General features: G+C 38.4%; 1 protein-coding gene across 1 annotated transcript in view; it reads left to right on the forward strand.

The window, feature by feature from the left end:
• USP13 (ubiquitin specific peptidase 13) overlaps positions 1–18,653 on the forward strand; it is a 54,550-nt gene that overhangs the window by 961 nt on the left and 34,936 nt on the right. The window contains exons 2-3 of the mRNA XM_062582505.1: positions 10,520–10,645; positions 14,698–14,758. Coding sequence (XP_062438489.1) covers positions 10,520–10,645; positions 14,698–14,758 — 187 coding nt within the window. The remainder of the gene's footprint in view (positions 1–10,519; positions 10,646–14,697; positions 14,759–18,653) is intronic.

An 18,653-nucleotide genomic window follows, 5' to 3' on the forward strand; every position in this document is an offset into this window, starting at 1 on the left:
CTTGTTTAGAAATTACGCTTTTTAAAGGGAGTTGGGAATTTTTTGAAGTTGCTTCTCTACATTAAGCTGAGGTTTCTCAGCAGTGGTTGAGCGCTCCGCATTGATGTGAAGTTGAAGTCAGCGACAGAAATCTAAAGGAAGCCCAGCATTTACGTGACAGGATAGTCAGAGAAAGATATGTTTGAGATGTTTTTTTGAGTACTTTCTCTCTCTCTCTCTCTCTCTCTCTCTCTCTCTCTAATATTTCCCTCAAACGCAAAAAATCAAAATCAGTTTCAAAGGTGACTCAGCTGTCTGGTGTTCATCATGTCTTGTTGAACAGAGGTTATTTTTACCCGCGCTCTTCAGATCTCAAGTGTCACCTAGCAGCCCTAACTGTACTGCGAGGCGATCTGATTGAAACTGCCAAATCGTACTCTACTGCAGGGGCCCTAATTGCATTATATACTAAATAAGGTTTGGGGGCTGTGGTAGAAATCGATTTACTACAATCTTTTCTTCAAATTTCTGCTTGGAAAGACACTAGAAATAATAGTTTCTTCTTGGCTTCTTGGACCTTATGGTTTATGAAAAGTTTCTTTTAACCAGTAGGAAGGAATATAAATTCTACTACAAATTAAAAAGCATTAATTAACACCTCACCCCCCAACAAACATCAAATAAAGACAGGAAAAACTTTTGTTTTCAGCAAAACAATATATTTGAGCAAAACATAAAAGCATTTGAGTAAAGTTCAAATAAACATAACAAAAATTATGTATGAACAAAGCAAAAGGAGCTGGAATCATCAGGTATGATAAAAAAAAAGTTTCATCCCATTCACTTTACTGGGAAGAGATTTGGGTTTTTGAAAATGTTACCTTCAGCCATTAGAGATTTTTTGCTTACAGGTATTCATTAGGCATCAAAGGCTCTGACTGAATCCATGCAGTATCAGTAAGAATTATATTAGGCTCAGTTTCTATTATCTAGTTTTCTGCAGCTTTTCAGCTGTACTGGTCTTAGTTGGGTAAAAAACTTGTCTCAGATAATTTATTTATTATTCCTGTGGAACAGACATTTGGGTAATGCTTCTAGCATAGCTGATTCTGAAGGACAAATGTGTGCTTTTGGGGGTAAAACACCATCAGTTAAAAGTTTGAAAAGAGCAAAACTTTATCTTACAGTTTTCTATCCAGAGTCAAGGTGAAAGAAGGATACAGACAGATTGTTCCCCTGGCTAAAAGAAGGTGTTTATCTCAGTATGCTTTGTATTAGATTGGCTTAATGACTTATTTTCCTAGGTCAACTATGTATAACCTAGACAGCAACTTCCTATCTAAATGTCTGCCTCGTTTTGAAAGACACGCGTTTTTTTTCTCCCATATAATGTTAAAGCAAATGATCAATGTTAAAAACACATCCTCTGGGTTTTATTGTCAATAGTAAAACTCTAGACAACTTTGTAAACTGAGGAGGTGTTTTTTGTTGTCAGCTTATTTCTCAGTATTTCCTCACATCTTTTCATTTTGCTGTTTCAAATATGTTCTTTGTTACATTTGTAACTTCAGCGCTGCTCTGTTCGGAATCAGCTCAGTGCAACGTGTTTTGTTCATCACTTCTCTTCAATACCAGATTTATTTCAGTAGTCTGTTTCGTTAATGCCATAAAATTGTCTCAAGTTTTACCCTTGATTCTTTTTCTCCAGATTCTTTTCCTGAGTATTCTGGAATCTAATACTTTTGTCAATTAATTTTTATATATACTTTTCTTAAGTAACATACCCAGTCACACAGCATCTCTAGGCTCGAGTCTCTCTGTCTGTAAAATTCGTGTATTATTACCATTTTCCTTGCAAGAGAGTATTGTGATCTTTAAAATACCCATAGATCTGACAGCATTCAGTGTATTAGGGTAGAAAGCGCTATTATTATAGAGAATTATTCCTCAACAATTTTGAAAAACACCAGGAGGAGTGGGATAGTCAAAACCGGAGTTATTTGGTCAAGGGGTGCCAAAGAAAATGAGGTACTGTGTGTGAGTGGCTTGATCTTTTAGTTCTTGTTGCATGAATTTAAATGTGCTGCAGTATGTTGCTTTTGCAGAGTTTTTTGTTAGTCTGTCGGTGTTTCTTCTTGTCCAGATTTAACTAGTATAGTGTCACTGAAGATCTGCGTTCTAACAGATAGAGGCAGTTTCACTCTTCTTTCTCAACATCCATTGACTCACCGTTTTCTTTCAGTAAGTTTTAAATCTTACTTCCCTGAACGAAGATCTGAGAATGATGGAGACTTTGAACTGTGCTACAAAGAGTGTCACTGGTTTTGAGATTTCAGAAGTGTGAGCATAGGAGAGGTATAAGTGGATATTCAGTATATTTTTTTTCCACGTGGATTAACACTAGCATAATGATCTTCTTGGAAAACTAGTATTGTTAAAAGGGCCAGTAGATAAATGAGAAAGTCAACTGAATGCTTTTCTGAAATCTGAAATTAATGTTCTTAGATTCGGCCTATTTCCAGCAAAATATACTAGGGTGCGTTTCCAGGAAAGTCAGAAGGAACAGGAGGAGAGTTTTTGTCCATTTGAGAGCCCTATCGATGGTTTTTAGTTTGCTAGTCTTAGAAAATTAGAAAATGTGCCTTCATACGACTTATTTTTTCAATTACTCTCTTTTTTTAGTGGCTTCTAGAAAAACTGTTTTCCTGATGAGGGCCTCTACTCCAATTAACCTTTGATTCTTTATACTGCAATTCAGAAGGGAAGGAAGGCAGCCTACAAAATACATGCAAGGCCTGGTGTGAGTATTGCTCCCTCTAGTGACTGGCCCCAGAAGCTGTAATAACCTACCACTTTCTGACAAACTGAACGATGGATGAAATCCTGTACTTCTCATTCTTGAGAGCTGATGTACTGTCCCTTCTGGTGACGAGTTTTTTTTTTTTTTTTTTTTTTTACCTGAATCTGTGCTGCTCTGATACAGGTTTCTTCTCTCTGTTATTTTGTCAGCTATGACCTCTCTTCCTTTGTTGGCAGCTGAACTTGACTTTGTATTGTTCAGTAGAACATGGGAAGCAGAAAGATTGTATTTACATAATCTTTTGTCCACTGCGGAGCTTGTTATCTCTACAGAAGTATAGATTCAGTGGGAAATTCCACCTTTAAATGGGATCCCTTTCCGCAAAACCTCTGATCATTTAAGACCAGACATATCAGAGGGAGAGATGATTGCCAGAAAAGGGGTTATGAATTGGAGTATAAAAACAGCTTATGTGCAGACTATGCGTGTGGATGTGCTCTGAAACATTCCCCAAGAAGGGCACTGGATGTTACAACTGCAGCACAGGTTGTGAGTCCAACACAGCTATAAGATCAAGCAGTCTAGTTTCTGTAGATTACAGGATTGTGTTTGTTCGAGCAGCTTAAAACTTGGCCTAACGCTGCTGGAAAATCTTGCTGCTGACAAAAGCTTCCTGTGTGGATCTTGCTAACTTCATTTTTGTGGCTTACGAAATTTGTAGTGGTTATGCTAGGGCAATTCCCAAAGGCTAAACTGTGCTAATGCTCTGCTGTTTATCAGTTGAAACTTAAATCCTTGAGAGTTTGTAATGTATAATGGACATCAGTGACCATGCTGTATGTAATTTTCTGGCAGTAAATACATCCTCTCTGGCTATTCCTTTGGCCAATATTTCTTGAAGAAAATTAGAAAGTCGCTGGGCCTCTGATTGGGAAGGATAGGCAGGGATCTTGTTTATATTGATGGGATAGGAGCAGCAGTGAGGAGAAAAAAAAGAAAGAGGATTGAATACACTCAGGCAAATTGAGTATTCCAGGCAAATTATTTTGTCCTAGTTGCAAAATAACCTCCAAATTATTTATACAGTGAATTTCTTTTTGGTGAAGTCTGATGGGTGGGTTTGTTGCAGGCTGAGACTGCACTAGGACACTAAGGTTAACTTAATTGTTACTGCTGTTTCCGGTCTTTGAAAGCTAGAGAATCATTAAATTGGTAACAGTTGTACTTAGAGTTGTTCACAAAGAAGAAAATATCATGCAGCTTTGAAAAACAACCAGGATGTGTTTGCATAGTACACTTCCATGGGTTTGATCTAAATCTGGATCTATTTGGCCTTTCTCTCCATTTTCATGACTGACTGAACTTTAGCTAACTTGCTGTTACTAGAGTAATGATGGGCTGGAATTTTTTGGGTAGTGGTGACACTTTGATAGTAAGATACCTGTAGTACTGGAGAGTAGATTCAGAGATGCAGAAGAGCGGATAACCCATCTGGAACTCTGCTGAGTCTCTGTGGAGCACCCTTATGTTTCTTGTGACCCCTTCTGTTCTGGAAACACAGTGTTGGCTTTGTGATCAACAGAACTGTAGAACTAGGGCTCTGCATAATGCAAAAAATCATCAAACTGTCTCTAAATCTAAGGTGCCACGGAAGCAGTACGGGTGGCACTACTTGAGTTGCAGTATTAAGCTTGAGCTAATTGCTGGGTTTAAGTTCTTTATTCCTTGGTGTAGGTCACAAGTACCCATGACCTCATGTTAGCTTTATCGTCACATCCGCACGCTTACCTTGAAGCCTTGTTGCTGCTGCTGTGAATGTGACTTGTACATGGCACTGCTTCAGAATGATGTGTGTCTTGGACTGGAGTCCTGTATGGCTTGTGTACATAAATGACATCTAGAGCCATGTCTTAGGATGGTGGTTTGGTTTCATTTTACTGTCTGGCTCACCCCTGTGGCTTTTTTCTGCAAATGAAATATTGTAAATGCTGCACTGGATTGGACTTGTGTCTGTGTGCCCATAAGAGTGTCCAGTGTCAGAAGCTACAAGGGAAAGAACAGATGCCTTTGTTAAGCAATCATGAAATAATATGCTCTTAGGGAAATATCCTGCATAATACCTAGTAAGTAGCATTTAACCCAAGACTTTGAAGGTTTTAAACTTAGCAAAACTCCAATATATTTGTTATAACTTTATCTAGTTTTCCTCATAACATCTGAACCCCATAGAAAACATCACTGAAATCAAAAACAGATCAGGACTTTCTTCAAGCTGTTCAGTATTTTGCAAACTGCTATCACAACAATGTGACAAAATACTAACTTCGATATTTGTTTTCTCCCTTTTAAGGGTGAGGGGAGGAGGGGGCTGGGACTCTATTTATTTATTTATTTTTATTTTTTTAAAAAAACTTGCAGCTAGAAATCTAGTTACTTGAAGCCCTGTTCTTTTTTTCCCTCCTGCAAAATCATTTGTGCTTTCTTTTTCTGCCTGACCCAGCTCTTCTTTTCCTGTGTCTTCTCCTTCACCAGTTCCAATAATTCATGACTCCTTTTCACTATTTACATATTTTTTAATGCCAATACCTGTGTATGTCTGTCTGTCTTTTTTTCCTAATTTTGTTGTTTCTCTCTTTTCTACTTCTTTGCCAGGTGCCCAGTTTTACCCTCTTCTTACTATTCATTTTCTCCCTTTCCTTTTTTTTTCCACTATTACTTTCTTGCCACTTTTGGGTGAACAGGTACAGATGCCTAAAAGGCAAACTTATGCCCTCATTCAAACTCCATAGTCCTTTTGAGTGTGACTAGATAGATTCTTGGCCTTCAGCATCCACTCTGCAGGCTGATTCTTTTTCCCCCTGAAGGAAGCATTACTGTATTTGTATTTGTTGTGGTGGAAGCTTGGAGGTAGACTATCTCTTGTGCCAAGGCAACCTCTTTGTGTTCTTGCATTCAGTCAGTTGCCTTTTTTTTTTTTTTTTTTTTTTTTTTTCTCGTTTCACTGTAGGTAGTATTGGTGCATGAGAGATACAGGCTTTCTTTTTATTCTACATGGTAAATTATGTGTTGTTCAGACAAATATTCATAGCTGAAACTTACTATTTTTTTTTTAGCCTTTTGAAGTGTCCTGAAATAAAAGGCCTATAACTTAATCATGCTATTGCAGGTTTCAAAGCAATATGTGTATTTTAGGAATGTTCCTGTAACTTTTCGAATACATTAAAGATTGGATTGTAGTTATACAACAGGAGTCTTATGGCCACTACTATATTAATAATATTGATTACTGATGAACAGTACTCTGAATAGAGCTTAGAGTAGCTCTGCAGGACCACTGTTTTTTGTCAGGACACATTTCTATGAAAACATTGCAGAATGCAGAGGTTCCAGGGTCCGACCCTTTGTCGTAATTAGATATTATTTGTGATGGGATGAACAAACTGATGATTCTTTATATTTGGAGTATAAAGACTCATGAAGACTAGAGTTACTATTTTACTCCCTTCACTGATACCTTTATTAGTAAATTTTACTATCGCTCTGGTGGATCTAAAGGAAACGGCTGTGCTATACCCAAATCTGTAACTGATTGCCATGTTAGTAGATGCATCGCTGCAGTAGGTCTTTTATAAAATCATTATTGTCTGAGCACATCAGGAACTGAAAATGCTAAACCCTACATTTCCCTGAGGGAACTAAATTACTTGGGGACTGGTAATGGGATACTGGTTATAAGTTCAAATCTAGATCAAGTTAGTCGTGTTTGAAAGCTGTTAGTGTCTGGTTCCATGAACGTGTGTGAAGTGAGATGTTGATCTCGCTCGGTTTCATTGTGAGCTGGTGTTTGTGTTTGCCAGACCTCTCATTCACCAGCTTCCTTGCTCTATTTTTCCCTTCAAGGCCTGAGAGGAAGTGACTGTCATATTCTAGCATTCTGTGGATTCCTTTTCCATTTGCTTCCTCCTCTTAGCTTTGCAAAGCATAACATATTATCAAAATAAGTAAAAAGAGCCTTTTTTTTCTTTAATTTCCTCTCTGGTGTGAACAGTATGTCTCCCTATCTATTAAGAAAGTGCTTGGTATACTGTGGCTGGGACTATTCAAGTAGCAAAAAATGAGAAGAAATGCAGTGATCACATTTCCTTCTGCTTGGAGGGTAAGACGACTAGTCTACTTGTGAGTTGGATGGGATTTCTGTGTAGAGATTATGGCCTGTAAACAGAGCAGTAAGTACAAGCTAGTGCCTTAATAATGTCTTGGGACTGGAGTTGTAAGAGAAAACAATGTCTATACATTGCTCTATCCTGAGCCTCGTATTAAGCCCACTACATGCTGAGGTGAGAGAGAAAAAATGCTAAAATGCCTACTTCTGTGTCTCAGGACATGAAGATATATTTTTTCCGGCATAAAATAGGGTCCTTGGTACTTTAGATAAGTTGGCTTTCTCCACCATGAACATTTGCACATTTTTTAAAATGAACATCAATTGCACAGATTTACATGCTATAGCTATGTAGAAATACTGTTCCTTCCAGACCTGGTTGTATTTTCAATTGGGTTAAATTCACCAGCACAAAGCCTGTCTTAGATCACAGTCAAGTGTACTTAGAACACCAAACGTGGGTGTAATCTTTTCTGCAGCCTTGTGCAAGGGTGGCTTTTTTAAATGGCGGAGAGCTTTATATGGTGGAGAGCCTTTGCCCTTGTTTTGCTGTGACCTTTTAGGCTTTTGAACATTGTGTCCACTTCTTTGCAGGTTGGCTGAAAGCAGAGCCTGCTTGCTCTCTCCAGGAGAAATAACTGTTTTGTTAGTAACCACAACCAACTTACTCAGATTCTACATTTAGCTTGTATACTGAAAGTGTCAGATTGTTGTCAGAGGCTGCTTATCAGAAAAAAGTTTTGTGCTGTCCTGGGTTCCTTCCAAAGAAAGAGAATAGTCTCTAAGAAAACAAAATTGTAAACAAAGTTCCTGAGACACCTGGTCTGACAATACAGTGTGTGGGGGTTTTTTTATTATTTTTTTTAATTTTTTTATTATTATAAGCTGGATATCTACAGGATTCTTTTGTAGAGGAAACATCCGTGACTTTTTCAGAGAAGGAGGTAATACATGATAGATTGGAATACAGGATGTAAAAGCAGAGAGGCAGGGTGTTACTGGCCTTAAACCAGATAAATATGTCTAAGTGTGTGTGTACTTTAAAATATATATACTGTATTTTAAACATTATTGTATATTGTATACATTTTAAATACCAGATTTTTTTAAGTACTTTATTACTTTTGAGCACAATTGTAGATATTGACTTTGTTCTGAAGGCTTAGAGGATTTCCAGTTTAAAGGAGCTGTTTTTTAAATAGAATCTTGGGTGTTGTGTAGATCAGAAATGAGATGACTAGATAGTTTATTATTCACTCTAGAGAGACCATCACTGTGGTATCTAGATGCTGATTGAATGACTTCACGGTATATGTTAGGTCTGAATGACATATACTCTAAACCCTTGCTTCAGTTCACAGATTTGAATCTTGGAATGCTCAGTTCAACTTTTTGTCCTTTTGAGGTAGGTTAAACAAGGGTTGCATGGTTCATTACATGTTTGTCATTCAGCTAAATCTGAAAAGCCAAAGCTCATCTGTTTTGGCTCACATTGAGAAAAACAGAAGAGACAGGGATACTTTCTAGTCCTGCAATCAAATGTCATTGTCTGATCTCTCCTTTTTTTCCTATCCTCTCCCACCTCTGCTGGTTCTTGTTCTGTTCCCCAGTTCCATGGGTTCTGCTTGCCACTGCAGAAGTACCATTATTTACTGGTGTTTAAGAGCCAATTCTTCAGTCCTGGCTTTAGCGGTATTGATACAAATGAGCATGTCTTAATAAATAGCACTCATGTATGGATGACGGTGGCAGGTCAGCTGGAAGTTTAGATTCCTTCAAGTTTTACGGTCAGTAAATAAACTCAGTACAGTCTTTAAAAAGAGTTGGGGAGAACTAACTAGGTTTAGTATGGCAATTCAGGCCTGATTTTTGGGGGTAAGTATTGGGAGACAACAGACTTCTCAGGCCTCAGCTGGTTTGTGTCTGCTCTTAAATGAGCAAGAACTGCTTAACAATCAGCCCTTCAGCCTCCCCCGCTGGAAAAGAAGGGACCTGTGAATAAGGTGCTGGTTAGGAAGGTGGTAGAGAGCTGCCTGTCGTCTGCTGTTTGTTCCAGTCCAGGTTTGGAGAGAGCCTAATTCATCTGATGTCTGCTATGACGAGATGGGCAGCTCTGTGCTCACCCTGAGAGAGGGAACTGGCTGGGGTCAGAAGAAGAATAGAAGTTGCTGCCTTCCAAAATTTTGGAGAAAGATACTTTTAAGGTGACTTTTAAGTATCTTTTATGCATCACAGTATGGGATAGTAGCCTGTCAAAGTTGTTGATTTTGCACACATCTGGTGACTTGCGCTATTCTGTGAGCCTTTGAGTGACATTTAGTTAGTCAGATGGTTTCTAAAGTAATTTGGCGTTTATATTTCCTACCTATGGTTTTGATTGCTGTTTGTTGGTATATAGAATCTTGCTCTATATGCAATTGTTGCTGTAACAATTTTCAGTCAATACATAATTGCATATATATTCCGAACAAATGTCTTTTAGAAACTATTGGTGATTTGTAATGGAGATCCTGATTTTTTTATTATTTTATTATTATTATTATTATTTCCCTAAGGTGCCCGTAGATGAGTTCAGCTCATGTTGTTCTTGGTGAATTGAACATGGGATATTCTGTACTGTCCACAAACAAATTCACAATAGAGGGAAGGTCACAGTGCTTCTGAAAAGCTCATTCTTTGTTATGCACCATCTCTTCAAAACAATGTGCACTAAAGAGGGCTTGAAAAATTGATCCAACACCTATGGACCCTGTGACTTAATGTCCTGCTGGCAGTCTGAATGATGTAGGAGAGATCTGGCAGTGATTAAAAGAGCAACTATCTGATAACAGCCAGCATCAGCACCCAGCTTTTGGGAGAGCAAAAAGTAATGGGACTCCTGCCAGGTTATGTTACCAAAATGTCAGCCTTTGTAATGAATACCAGGAATATGTATCTTTATATTTCCTTTGTAGGGCACTTGCCTCCAAGCCCTCTGATTGCATGGGTAGAGCGAATCTCTGATAGATACTGAAAAATGTTTGCAAAATACTTAGTTTCCTTGTTACCCAGTTTTAAGAGCTGTGAGGTCACTCCTGAGATCTAATTTTTGCAGATAAGATTGTGATCTACAGCAGAAGCTGTGTCTGAATCCCCAGACCACCAGTTCTGCACTGCTTCCAATTTGGACTGTTACTCTTGCAATCAAGTAGCCCCAAAAGTTTTACCATTTCGAAAAAATGTTTATGTTTCATTGTTTCTATGCCTTACAATTTTCTGTGCCTACAATTCCGTCATGGATTGAGCACTCAAGTGGAATTTTTCAAGACCAAGTTTAAACCTCCAATTCAGACACTGATTAACCTATAGTTTTAAAATAACCCATTTCAATGAGTTGCTATGTGCTATGATACAATGTGGAAGGGTTTTAGAGGGCTGATAACATAAACACTCTTCTGTTCTATGAAAGTTGTGTTTTAAGTTCTTGGTTGATAACAGGCAGCATATGCAATTCTTCATTTTTTTTCTCCTGCTTGCTGACCTCTTCCTATCATGTTCATTTCCTTTTCTGCTGTAACTGTTTGTGTCATTCCTTTTAGGATTCTGAAGGAGGCCTCTATGTGTGCATGAATACGTTTCTGGGATTTGGAAGGGAACATGTTGAAAGGCATTACCAGAAAACAGGACAGTGTGTATATATGCATCTGAAACGACACGTGATAGAGGTGAGATTTGTGTTTTCCCAACTAACTACCTCAGGCAGTTCTTGGGTCTCTTTTGCTTGTTTAGATGACATATTTTGGACATAGAACAAATTTTGAATGACAGAATTGAACATATTTGTATTTGGGGTTGCCTATCCAATTCAGATTCTTGGATCCCATCCTATTATATAGTTTTACTTCTGAGCTGAATCACAAGCTTTAAAGGACCAGTTCTTAAAGGCAGCCTTGTTGCCCAAAGATGCAGGTAATTGGCCCGCTTCTACTGATTCTTTACTACATGCTTCCAAATGTTATATACATTGTATGTAGCTAAGTACTTTAGCAACCTGCCTTTGAAGTGTAGATTTATTGGTTTTGGTTCAGATTTGGCTGGACGCTTCTGAGGCTTTTTTTTATGTGAGGTTTCAGCTCAGGGTGATGGGATTTCTTTTCATGCTAAGATTTAAATCACAAGCCTTAGTCCCAACCTGGCCTGTGATCTAATACGGCTTAAATTGATACTGGATTCTAGGTCCAGACATTGCCTTCAGACAGTGTTACATTCCCACACGTGGATATATACATACAAACTTCACTGTTCTTCTATAGTATTATTGCATATTAAGAATAATTTTTAACTAGCGTTTCATAACATGCTTCTCTGTGATTTGTCTGGTGTCTTTAAGCTCTTACAGATTTCTGATCTGAGCTATATGAAACGCACTGGGTTTGCTTCTGGTTCATTCTCCTGTGAGCTCTGTGTCTTTTGGCCAGTTAGAAGCCCTCAAATAGCTGCTCGGATTGGGACAGACTATTTACATTATACAGCGATGATTCCCCTGGATAGTGAAGGCCCTGGTGCCCTGATGACTTACTTTATTTCTAGTAGATGACTATTCATATTTTATCTGATGAATTATGGTTAGGCAGATTACATGTCCCCCTAGTTGGAATTGTTGGTGGTGGTTGTTATATTTTAGAATTGTCTCTCCTTGTAAGAGTGATAACTACATTTCCTTCACATTGTTAACTCCTAAGTTCTTGTACAACCCTGTCTAGTTTTAACAAGAATTCTGAATGAATTTAGCAGTCTTGAAGGATGATATCTCTGATTAGAGACAGGTGGGCAGAAATTCTGTCAGGATTCGTTGTATGCGAATTTCTTCCGGTATTGGTCATTCAAATTGACTTGGGAAGTAAACTAGGACTAAAACAAGGCCTTGAAAACCCTTTTCTGGGTAAGGATTGGACCGAAGAACTCCAAAAGGGAGAAACAAATACACTGATTGTTGTTCAGTGTTCGAGTACAGCTTCAGTTGGTACTAGTTCAGTGGACCCTATTTTTCTTGTGAATTGTGATGTAGCAGAGAGGCATGATATGTGTGTGTGTGTTGGGGTGTTGATATACTGATGCACTAGATCACATGGTGTGAAAAAGGCTCTGACTACACACTACAGGTGAGGATTTTGTCATCTAATATGGGCCATAGATAGGATTCCTCATATGATAGCTGTGGATATTGTTTGCCTCTTTTTCGCTATCCACTTTTCTTCTGGGCGATGTGAATCATCAGGCCTTTACTGAAGCAGTCTTTTGAAGGGCCTGGCACATGATAATCGTACTTCTTCTTTTTAAGCCAAGCTTTTGATGGTGTATGATACAGTAAAGCCAAAGGCATTGGGTGTACTGTCTTGGGATTCTTTTGGCTGGGCTGCTAATCTAGCTTGTGGTTCCCTTGGCGTTGTGCTTGCAGGACGCAATGCATTGCTGCAGAAATCCTTTGCTTCCAAAGCTGTTTGGAATAAATGTCAGTTATGTATCCTGTCACAATTTAGTTAGAAAACAAGGGTCAGATCTTCAATCCTTTGGCTTAAGTAGAGCTACAGTGTCTGCCAGCAGCAGATCAGCACCAGAGATATATGCTCAGTCATCAGAAATGTCTGCTAGAGCAAGTTATGGAGCCCCCTCTGGTAATTTTTTATTATTATTATTATTTTTTAGCATTTCACTTTTCTGAATTTTGAAATCCACCGCTCTCCTATAGTATATGACTGTTGGTTTAGCTTGGTGCTGTAGTGATACCTCAGGCCCTGTTGAAAACACTGGACAGAGCAGCATGGAATTTACTGCAGTGGTGGGTTCCCAGATATTATACAATGGTAACTGTGTTATAAAAATATTGCAGACAATGTAGTTTATGGAAATGTAAAACAGGACAACTGACACCTTGTATGAGAAACATCGCAAACAGAATCTAATACCAAAGCTGATGTATTTTGCAGACTCCCATTTTCTGCATGTGTTTCGTTGGTTGGTTAGAGTTCCTCCTTTAGTGAATGAGGAACATGTTCAGTGTGTTGTCTAACAGGTGGAGAAACTGAGGCTAAAACTGTCAGGTCCTGATTTTTTCAGGAATATCATTCTAGTTTAGAAATACTCAACAATTTGGAAAGTCAAGCTGACACATTTAATGTTAGACTGTCAGTTACAGGAACACTCCATGTGAATGTTTCTTCTTTGAGACTTCTGTTCTCAGTGACTTTCCTAGAGTCATCAGAATTCAAATGGAGCTTTTTGGAATTGAAAACAATATTTTTTAGTTACGAAGCTTTGATCCTGGGGTTGTGTATATTATATTTGTATTTATATTCAATTTATACTGTATCTTGATGCTACTGCTTTAGAATAAGAAAAGATGCTTGACTGATCTCTTTCCACTTGTTAAATTCCAGTGTGATTTTTTTAAAAAAGTTTTGTTTGTTATTTTCACTTTGTTGAGGAAAATGATGTATCTTTGTAATGCTGGCATTGCATCCCTGACTCCCTTTCTGTAGGGTTCATCTGTATGGATAATAGTTTTTGTTCTTAAGTGCAGCCAAGGACTGTTAATTGGCATCTGCTCTTTCTAAGAATGGAAAAATTTCCTATGGTCTATAAGACCTTACTGATGATTCAAGCAATTTGCTTTGGCCAAAGCTTTATTTACGTGGTGAAGGGAACCACCCAAAATATGTGACCCTTTCATCTACCGAGGAGCAGAGGCACACATGAACTTTCCCTAGGCTGACAGGTTCTTGGCTGGTTTCTCTCCACCTGTTGTATCCCAATATTATTATAAAAAAAAAAAAAAAAAGTCACCTAACAACCTAACCACTTACACTAACATTATACACTATGTAATAAATTATGTTAATGTTATAGCTACAGAGGCTTATTTAGTAATTTGATTTAATGACGCATGTTAATGAGCGGCTTAAAAAGACAGCATGTAATAGTGAGTGCAATGACTTACACATCTGCTTAGCTACTTGCATTTTGCCTAGTAGTTTGAGATACTTGGAACTGAGAAAGTGATGCTTGAAACTGAGTGTCAGTGGAATGCATGAGAAGTTATCATCTCGTGCTGTGTAGTTTAGCTGTTTTTTTTTTTTTAAAAAAAGAACTGTTGCTTGGGTTTTGCCAGGTTTCCTCCATATTCTCTAATACTAACAGAGTGTGATCATAACTTGGGTTGATATTAATGGAAGCAGGCCTAGATTCTGACTGATGGGGAATTTCTTTCTGCATAGAAGAAAATTATCTGAGCTAAGGGATCAGAGTGAAGTCATACCAGAAATTAATTGTGGAGTATTGAATCTTTTATGCCCCCCCCCCCCTTTTTTTTTTTAATCTAGCTTTAGTCATTACGAAATACTGTAGTCATCTAGTGGTGGAAGGTGTGAGTGGTACTCCATGTCTCATATTGATAACAGGACAGCTGTCACCCATGATCACCAGTAGACATGCTCTGCTTAATTGCTAGTAGAGGAAAGTAAAAGGATTCAGATGATGGCTTACTTTCTCACTCGTTAAGGGTGGCAAGCAGTGGTGAGTCAAGTCTCATTGTCAGAGATGAATGAAGAGAATTTGCATTTTTTCTCAATAAGGGCTGTCATTTATTATAGGGATCATGAACAGATCTGTTTTGCCTCTTAGAAATGGTGATGATATGAAGTTGTGGCTGATTCACTTTTGTTTTACTTGATGGATATTTAATTCTCTCTCTCTCTCTCTCTCTCTCTCTCTCTTTCAGAAGGTACCAGGGGCATCTGGTGGAGCTTTACCAAAAAGGAGGAATGCTAAGCTATTTTTAGGTATTGTGAACAGCTGCATTTGCACAGTCCCTTCCTGACCATGTCTGCATGCATGCTTGGGTTCTGTCCACCATCGTGTTTGGCTTTGGGGCTCCTTGTGGGTTTTCTTTTTCTGTTTTTTTTTCTTTCTTTTTCATTCTAGTTTTTAAAGTTTGTCCAAACAATAAATAAATATTAGGAATTTTGATGTGTATTTTGAAATATGTGTACATATTAATGAAACAGTTTTTTTAAGCTAAATTGGCCACTCAACTATTCTCAAGTAGTTTAAAGCTTGTTAGATGCTTTTTGATTAGTTCTGTTCCTTCTCTGTTTATAATACTCACATCACACTTTTTTGTTAAAATATTTATCTGTAGTTAATGCCCTGATACAACAGGGCCCCAAAGTGGCACTGTTCTACTCAGCAGCTGTTCACAGGAAGAGTTGTTTTCACTTTAATGAAAGTAAATGCTCTTAAGAGATTGTTCTGGTTTTCCTGTAATGAACGCAGCAGTACGTATGTCATGATCCTCTCTTAAGAGTTCCTACTCTGTTACATCCATCGTTATCCCCTTGCTTTACAGAAAGTAGTTTTCTTGACATGTCTCTTTCATCAAAACCTGATCTTCTTTGATATTAGTTGATTTAGATTATCTAGGAAACCTAAGGGCCTCATAGATATGGGGTAAATTGCTGGGATGCCTATGTTCTTCATCCCACCACTTCTGGTAGTTTTCTGAGCCTTACGTTGTTTATTCTTTCTGTACTAACAGCAAATAAGTGAATTTTTCTTCTGGTGATGAAGAGGTTAAATGTTTTCATTGCATTTGCCAGTTCTTATGGCTAGGGGGGAACAATAGCATGGCCAGTCATTGGAATTGCTTTGATCTGTGGAATGTGTCTCTAAGAAGCCCTTGCAGATTGTGATTGATTAAATTGTTGTTGTTAATGTCTGGAGTAAGTTCTGCAAAGAGAGCTGGAGAAAAGAAGTCCTAGTAAGATGGATCATAAACAGATGAAACTCCTTTTGTAGGAAGAAACCATTTAATGAGGAATGAGTCGGCAGATGCAGGTTCTAAATGCCATTTACTGTTAATTTATATTGAAAATAATTTTTCTCACTGGACAATTACTGGTTGGTTTAAAAGCAAAGCTGACTGCAATGCAGCAATGTTATACAGTGTTAGCAATGTGAGTGTAAACAAGAAGTGTAAAAACACAATCAATTTTTATTCTTGTTGATTTACTGCATACTTTTGAGGCTCATTGTGGCATACCAGCTTGCGTTGTATGTAGCTAAGTGTCTGTGATATGCCATATTGGAGGAGTTCTTAAATTCCATTCTTGCGTATGAAAATTTTGCTCTCACTGAGTAGAGGTGGTGCAGTAGTTTCAACTGTCTTGATCCTAATTAATTTATGAAGGCAGTGCAGTTTCACTGGGATGGATTTAACCCACTGAACTGTCAGTGTTTAATCCAGGACTTCTGGCATCTGATGCATTTGTGAAAATTTATCTCATCTTTAGGCAGATGAGATATCCAGGCATCAGACCTGTTCTGCTGCAGTCATCTCTGCAGTCCCTGCTGCCTGGAAATAAAATGATATCAACTCTCTGCCCTGGTCCTTGAGGTAGTATTTCCAATGTATCCAAGTGCTTTGTATTCAGTACTTTGGATTTACCTTCCCCTCCCCCCATAATTAAAGAACTGAGCAAAGAATTATTCTTGATCACTCATATTTGAGGAAATGAAAGCACATAGTGGTCAGTTATGTTGATTGAGTTGCAAGTGACATCAGAGGTGATTAGCAAAATTTGTTATCTCATCTCTTAACCCACTGGCCATCTCTAAAGGGTTGTTTCCTCACAGGTTCAGAACTGTCTGTCTTCTCATCTCAACTGAATTTTCTAGCTTTCTCTTTCTCACAGTGACCTTGGAGACCTGTGATAGAGGTTTGCACTAAGCTGGCTGTCATTAGCCCATATATATATATATATATATATATATATATATATATATACATATATACATGCCGTGTAGGGTTTACTCCATTAGACAAGAATAGGCAATGTTCAATGTTAACTCTGAGATCGCTATGCTTCTAGGTGACTCCATCTGAATAAATCCCAGAAGGCCCAGAGAATTAAGCTTTGTGTACAAAGTCAGTCCAGTCTGGGCATTTGTTGCATTGCTGCTTATAATCCTCTTTGATGTAAGGCTATTACGGATATTAAACCCTTCTTAATCTCCTAGATATTAGGAAAACATCTTTTGGATGCTCATTGATTGGTTTCTAGCACTGCTGCTATCCCGCAAATACAGTAGAAATGTAGGCTGGTTGAGTCAACCCACTATGAGCTTTATTTTTCCCCAAATATTGACAAGTCTGTAGCGAAGTGTATTGTAATGATGAAGAATTAATGTGATTATAAATGATACAGAAAGTGATTAAAAAATGAGGTGACAGATTTTGATAATTGATTTACAAATATCCAGGAGATAAATCTAAAAGTGCTTCTTAATGTGTGCTACTGAGTAACTAAACAAACAGATGAAGTAAATGTTGAAAAACGCAAGACGTGACACACAAGAAGAGAAGCGCTTTGTGTATGTGCACAGTGATGGGGTCTAAATTAGCTGGGTTTTTTTTGTTTTTTTTTTTTTTGTTTTTTTTTTGAAAAAGTACTCTTGAGATTTAGTGTGGATAGTTCTCTGAAAATACCAGCACAGTGGTCAGCAGCAGCAAAAAATCACATGAAACTTTAGGAATAGAGTGGTATTTTTTTATTTTATTTTCTATTATTTTGCTTTATAAATGAGAAGCGAACCTGTATTTTGAACAGAGTAACCAGAGCTGCATGCAGTGTCCTTCGTGTGCAATCTCTCTTGCACACACTCACAGAAGCACAGAATGGGTAAGGTTGGAAGGGACCCCTGGAGATCATCTAGTCCAACCTCCCTGCTGAAGCAGGGTCACCTAGAGCATGTTAGACAGGGTTGCATCCAGGTGGGTTTTGAGTATCTCCAGAGAAGGAGGCTCCACAGCCTCTCTGGGCAACCTGGTCCAGTGCTCTGTCACTCTCTCAGAAAAGAAATCTCTCCCCATATTCAGGCGGAACTTCCTGTGGTTCAGTTTGTGCCTGTTGCCTCTTGTCCTGTTGCAGGACACTACTGAAAAGAGTTTGTCCCCATCCCCTTGACACCCTCCCTTCAGATACTTAGACGTTGATAAGATCCCCCCACCTCGGTCTTCTCTTCTCCAGGCTAAGCAGGCTCAGCTCTTGCAGCCGTTCCTCATAGGGCAGATGCTCCAGACCGCCCCCCCCCCCAGCATATTAATGCTTTGGAGAGTAGCAAGGTGAATATAATTCTACGTAGAGTGAATGATGCAGGTGATCCTACTAGTGATACCCTTTTCCTTTCTCTGTAATTGAGAATGTCACAGCTATAAAGAGTGTCTATTGTTTGTCTTCTATTTCTTGAACTGAACAGTTTATAGTTTACAAAGTGCTGCTGGAATTCATGATGGTTTAGAGGCTTCAGGAGAAAATGATTTGATTTAAAGACCCAGTCTTCCACTTTCATGTCATACGAATTTGTCCATTGCTTTCAGTGAGAGCAGGGTCAAGCCCAAATTCCTAAGATGACTTTCTAGGGTTTCAAAATCAGTTGTAGGCTTGTTACATCCTCATTCAATTTTCACATTTGTGTTCCCATTCACAGACATAGACATATCCATATGCACAGGAAATCCTGTTTGCAGGTCCTGTCTGGAATCTCCTTATGCCAATATTATTAGTGCGGTCAGTTGGTAACTTGTCTAAATCTGATCTGGGCATGTCCAGGCCTTCCCTTCCCTCCAGCAGGCTGGTTTGCTGTACTCTGTCTTACGCTTCCAGCTGCTGTTTTCAG

This window comes from Rhea pennata, chromosome 9, assembly GCF_028389875.1.
Source record: "Rhea pennata isolate bPtePen1 chromosome 9, bPtePen1.pri, whole genome shotgun sequence".
In the NCBI taxonomy this organism is placed as follows: Eukaryota; Metazoa; Chordata; class Aves; order Rheiformes; family Rheidae; genus Rhea; species Rhea pennata.